The sequence below is a fragment of the Nicotiana tabacum genome, chromosome 10, assembly GCF_000715075.1.
Source record: "Nicotiana tabacum cultivar K326 chromosome 10, ASM71507v2, whole genome shotgun sequence".
NCBI classification, from domain to species: domain Eukaryota; kingdom Viridiplantae; phylum Streptophyta; class Magnoliopsida; order Solanales; family Solanaceae; genus Nicotiana; species Nicotiana tabacum.
This window is the reverse complement of record NC_134089.1, coordinates 104,426,145-104,431,973: the sequence shown is the minus strand read 5'-3', so window position 1 is coordinate 104,431,973 and position 5,829 is coordinate 104,426,145. Positions and strand designations below refer to the sequence as shown.

General features: G+C 37.0%; 1 protein-coding gene across 1 annotated transcript; it reads right to left on the bottom strand.

Annotated features, from left to right (window-relative positions):
- Positions 1 to 326: 326 nt before the first annotated feature.
- On the bottom strand, positions 327 to 5,062 carry LOC107776264 (G-type lectin S-receptor-like serine/threonine-protein kinase At4g27290). The gene is made up of 8 exons (XM_016596140.2): positions 3,960 to 5,062; positions 3,477 to 3,796; positions 2,110 to 2,247; positions 1,825 to 1,949; positions 1,544 to 1,754; positions 1,211 to 1,448; positions 978 to 1,128; positions 327 to 887 (listed from the first exon to the last, which is right to left on the bottom strand). The coding sequence occupies exons 1-8, from the start codon at positions 4,904 to 4,906 to the stop codon at positions 624 to 626; spliced, it is 2,394 nt and encodes a 797-aa protein (XP_016451626.1). The 5' UTR covers positions 4,907 to 5,062; the 3' UTR covers positions 327 to 623.
- Between the last annotated feature and the right edge of the window lie 767 nt (positions 5,063 to 5,829).

The window sequence follows — 5,829 nt, the reverse complement described above, 5'->3', positions numbered from 1 at the left end:
CCAGATATATATGCCTTTGCCTTGCAAGTGTTTGTCATAAATGAAAATTGCAACTGATAATCTCAAATTATCTATTTGAAAATTTATTTACTGGTGAGCACAAAAATAACTGATAAATAGACATTGAGCCTAACTCAAATTCAAAACTAGTTCAAAATTGGAGGATTATCCAAGACAATATATACAAAAATAATAGAGTAGGTTCTTTTCTTTTTTTCTTCTTTTTTAATTTTTTGAAAAGAACTTTGATAACCTGTTTTTGCATGTCTTAGCCGAAAATAGAGGGCTGAAATCAAAGCATCAAGATGCACTTTTTAAGCCACATCTAGTCTAAAACCTTTGGTGGGTCAACTTGGAATTGACCTATTCTTTATTGTCAGTTCACCAACATCGAATTGAACGAGTTACATAAACATGGCTAATTTTTACACCTCTAAATTTTTATGTCATGATATATAGGAGCCTAGAAGCTTGTTAACATCCAGTCAATAGTATGAAATGATTAAGATATGTGTATATTCTTGATATACTATATCTCCAAGATTCTCTGCTAATTGGACCAACAGAGAGCACTGAGGAGATTAAATTGGATGCACAATGGGCTTGACCATATTACAAAAGAATTAACTGATAAACTCAGCTGATTCTGTTAGTTCCATTGAATTCCTCTCTATGAAAAAACCAGGCTGTTTTGGTTGAGGAAGAACCAGACCTTCATTTTCCAACCAGAAAACTACTGATGCCATTGTAGGCCTATCCTCTGGTAGTTTTTGGACGCACAACAAACCAACCTGAATGCATCTCAACACTTGAGATTCTGAAAATGATTCTTCCAAACATTCGTCCATCAGTTCCAACGCTTTGCCTTCATTCCAAAGTAACCATGCCTAAAATAACAAACAGAACACGTTTATACAAATGCATTCACAATAGAAACAGCGACTAACCAAACAAAGTTTTGTGCTGTATCTGCTTACATGCCCCAAAAGATTGTGATGATGTTCCAAATGATGAAATTTCCTGTTCCTTCTGCCACTAATTATTTCTAGAATGATTACGCCGATACTGAATACATCTGATTTTACTGAATATTTCCCATCAACAGCATACTCTGGGGACATATATCCGCTGCATCACCTCATAAATAATATAAGTTTATGTACTGATTGAATATAATAAAGATTGTATGCTGAAGGTTTGTAGAACTTACTATGTCCCTATTACTCTCTTAGTTTTTCCTTCCATTTGATCTCCGCCAAAACTTTTGGCAAGGCCGAAATCAGAAATTTTGGCATTCAAGTTGCTATCTAACAAAATGTTGCTGGTCTTGAGGTCTCTGTGAATAATTCTAAATCTTGAGTCCTGGTGAAGATAAAGAAGACCTCGAGATATTCCCATTGCAATTTCAAAGCGGTTTTTCCATGCAAGTGATGCTTTTCTGCTTTGATCTGCACAATGTAGACTTGATCATTGAGGGCTGCAGAGATACTGAGGACTTATCAAATACTAGTAGTTTTTAGTTAATGAAACATGAGAAGCAGACCAAAAATGAAATAGTCCAAGCTAGTGTTTGGCATAAATTCATAAATTAGCATCCTTTCTTCTCCTTCAAGGCAGCAACCCAAAAACTTGACAAGGTTCCTGTGTTGCAGCTTGGAAATGAGAACGATTTCATTTTTTAACTCTTGAAGGCCTTGTCCAGAATTCTTTGATAGCCTCTTAACTGCTATCTCTTGTCCATTTGGTAGGATACCCTGCAATGTTTTTTAGCAACAGTCAAATGAGCCACTTCTAACTAGAGGTTGAAGATCAAAGTTGATTTACCTTGTAAACTGGTCCAAAGCCACCCTCACCAATCACATTAGCAGAAGAGAAGTTTTTAGTGGCACTAGTAACAGTAACTAAATCAAACAATGGCAACTCGGGGTCTTCGTTTCCAACTTCTGCACCTGTCAGTATATATTTGTCGGTCACGAGAATGATATTAATGAGCTCTTCCATAAAATAGATTATCAAAATTCAAAAATAAAGCAACCCAATCTTTTGGTAAAAGTAAAGAATACTAGCTAGATGGAGATTTTCTAATAAAGAATGTTGGACAAGAGTTACCTCTAGTATATTTATCTGTTCTTCTATTCTTTCTTTGGAAGGAAAACCAAGCTACAAAGCTGAGGATAAAAGCTGCTACCACTGCTGAAATGATCGCAATCAGGACTGAACTCTTTCTCCTCTTATTCCTGTCTGAATCTGTTCAATAATTATTCCATAAGCAGTCTTCAATTTACACATGAATTGGCCATATCAGTATGAATTGTTTCAGTGAGTTATTTTTATGTTGTTATTGAACCTCTTCCCCTAAGCTAGTAATGCTTTCAGGTACTGGACTTCCGTCATCTACATTCGCGCTGCTTCGCCTAGCTACATGGTGCTTCTACAAAGAGAGTTGAAGCACCTACAGATTTTCAGTGTGCAGCGGACTATCTCAGGTAGCATCTAATACTACCTGAAGCTAATATGTTTTGTGCAACAAAAGTTTCAAGAGGTCAAGTTAGAGGCGACTCCAACATTTATGGTTATCGGGCCAGATTTGGTGTGAATTATCACACACACACACACGCACTGGCCAGAGCTGAAGAAGTGTACAACCACCTAAGTTTGTGAGAAAACTTGCAAGGTATCCAAGAAGGAGAAATATATTGATCAAGAGGAGAAGGCGATAAGAGGAAAAGGAGTGACATAGAAATGTCTATATACAAGGTATTCCATTTTCTTCAAAATTTTACTTTATCTTTTGTTTTGATTTCAAATATGTCCCCAATTTCACACCTGATTTTGGTCAAAGTACCCAAAATCGGTTAACCAGACCCGGTATAGAGTCACACCCACACCCACGTTGTGTCGACATGGGTACCAAACCGTAAGTGAAGAGTCCGAGCGACTTAGACAACCACACCCTGACACATGGGCACCAAACCGTAAGTGAAGAGTCCGAGCGACTTAGACAACCACACCCTCTGTTGACATCCTATATCTGCCTTGACGTCTAGCATATCTTAAGCCTTTACAAGGGAGAAAATTTCTCCTTAGCAATCCTACTAATTTATCAGTGTAATAATTGTAGTTCCATACAAGAAGAGCGTAAGGGTCACTGTATTTGTAGGACGACATATTTATCAGCTCCTGCTTGTATGGCACCTCAAAGGGGAATAAATTGCAGATAAGACATTCAATGGTTGATAAACCTTAGACAAATTTTCTTATGTTTCAGTAAGTTAGCAACACCACCAGGGTCGTCATAGTTGGATAAAAGCATTTTTATCATTTACAAATCAATTAACATATTACCAACTATTAAATCACCTAATAAACTTTAAATCAAGTAAGTACATAAGATAGTAGAGTTCCTTCAATTCTAAAGAGTTGTGAATCTATATTGTATAATAAAATGAGAAAATGGTACAGGGCAGGGTCATTACCTAATTCTGAAGCAGCGACTCTCACGAACAGGTTTTGATCATTCTGGCTCACCTCTCTAATATCAATGAGTTCACCAAACCATAGTAAGCATCCACTTCCGCCATTTCTAACATCAAGATTTGAGTAGGCTGTACAATTGCAATCAGCCAAGCACATTTTTTTGCATTCTTCAAGGTTCATGCTCTGATTATACCAGGATTGCCTAGAATCCGGCATCTTAATACCCGTCATTTTAAGAAAATCATCTTGGTTACAAGCCAAAGAAGTTCTCCTTACACAACCACTAGACCAGTCCGCTGCATACCATTGATTAGGATACCTGTGAAGACATAATTAACTAATTAAACGTGCTCTCTCTAATAACTTAACATGGTATCGAGTAAATAGAAGGGAGCATATGAAGGCATTAATAAGTAACTAAAAGTGTGCTCTCTTTAATAACTTAAACTTTTATATGAGATTGTCACATATTTTAACAATACCTAGGCTCAAAACCTTGTAAACAGTCACATGGAGGAGAGTTATTGATGTTGCAACTTGCATAAGGACCACATAAAGCAAAACGATCACAAGTATCAGATTGTGTTGCCACGTAGAGTAACCAGCTGTGACTGCGCTCAATCCATGTTAGTTGATCTACCCGCCCAGCCTCGTTGATCACAATCCTGGTGGGCAGGGGCTCATTGAGCTCATATTTGAAGTAAATTTCCTGCTGATTAATGACAAACCCGAAAGTGTAATATACAGTTGGTTTAATTTTAGGACTACTACTAAATCCAATACCATTCCATGGCCCTGTGCTAAATGCTATAGACGAATTTTTCCACACGAAATATTGCGGGTATCCATTAGAATCAAGACGTTCCATATATTCACCAGGAGCAGGATCATCAGTGCTCTTCCATGACGATATGTACCAATCCATGCCCGTGACTAAATTACGTCCAAGCTTCATGCCAGGTAATAAAGTATTTCCTGGATAATCAAAACTCTGCCACGCGAAATTCATTTCTGGATCTCTGTCATTTCCATCACTGACAACAAGGTTCCCAGAATCCAGGAGCCGTGCTTTTGGATTCTTTAAGGATCTTGACGAGTTTGATGACCAAATTGAAGAATTGGAACTGTTGATAAGTACAAGAATTCCATTGGGTCTTAGTGTTAACACTCCTGAAGTGTCATTCAGTGGAATGTTTCTGTTGGCAACCCAGACGACAGTTCTAGGTGATATCTTCTTATACCATATGCCAACATACCGATTCTTGGAATTTCCAGGGCTGAAAATTCCAAGTTCATAAACTCCACCAGCTGAAACAATTGTGTCTCCATCTCTAATGGGTTTATCTATAGTGATCGTGTCTAATGCTGTGGAAATTAGTAAGATGGAAAGAAAAATGGAGCAAAAAACTAAAGAAGCTCGCCCTTTCATGGACTCTGACTCTTGCCTTTGATTTTCGAAAATTTAAAGCCTTAAAGTAGCTGACACAAAATAGAAAACAAATTCCTTTTTCATTGAAAAGGTAAAAAAAAATTTCTTCGTCCCACCTGGTTAGAATCAATAGCCATGTCCAATAATTTTCTATATAAAGAAAATGAAAGTTGAACTTTTGCATATATGAAATGTGAACCCCACCTATATAATATTCTGTCCCCTTTCTCCCTCCTCTCCCCCTAAATAGTAAGTACTCAGTACTAAAAATTCTTTTGGACCATTTTCGATGGTTCTTTATTCTATTGAGTTTAATTAAGTAATATAATTACATTATCAAGTCATTCAAAATTAATAAACATGTAAGCCTTTTTTAATATATGAAATTTATAATTTTAAAAATAAGATATATTACTTTCTAAAGCAGATAAAGATATTTGCTTAAACTGACAATGTATATTGGCGACTTCTCCCCAAACCCTGAGCTTCTCTGCTGAGAGGCATAGAGGCGGCTAAGAATTAGGATGTGATAGTCTAAACTTGTTCAAAGCTGTACGCCTTTGACCCCCTAGTTCAAGATTGATGCAGACAAATTTTGGCAAGCATCTAATGTTGGTATCAAAGCAATAAATACATGATGTGCTTGAATTATGTTGTAATATTTAATCTTGGTTAATTAATACTCTACCAAGAACGTATGGGAGAGAATATTAAAAGTAAGGGTGAGGAGGATGGTGTTTATATCCAATACGGAAGCTATATGCCTTATTAGGAGGTTGGTGGAACAGTACAGGAATAGGAAGAAGGACATGCATATGGTGTTTATTGACCTGGAAAAAGCATATGACAAGGTCCCTAGAGAGGTTTCTTGAGATGCCTAGAGGCTAAAGGTGTGTCGGGTGCATACATAATGGCGATTAAGG

Excerpts from the sequence above, each read along its gene's own strand:
- LOC107776264 (XM_016596140.2), bottom strand. The coding sequence starts at position 4,906 with ATGAAAGGGCGAGCTTCTTTAGTTTTTTGCTCCATTTTTCTTTCCATC. Across the intron at positions 1,950-2,109 it reads AACAGATAAATATACTAGAG|GTGCAGAAGTTGGAAACGAA; the intron begins GTAACTCTTGTC and ends ATATACTGACAG. Across the intron at positions 1,129-1,210 it reads AAGAGAGTAATAGGGACATA|CGGATATATGTCCCCAGAGT; the intron begins GTAAGTTCTACA and ends GAGGTGATGCAG.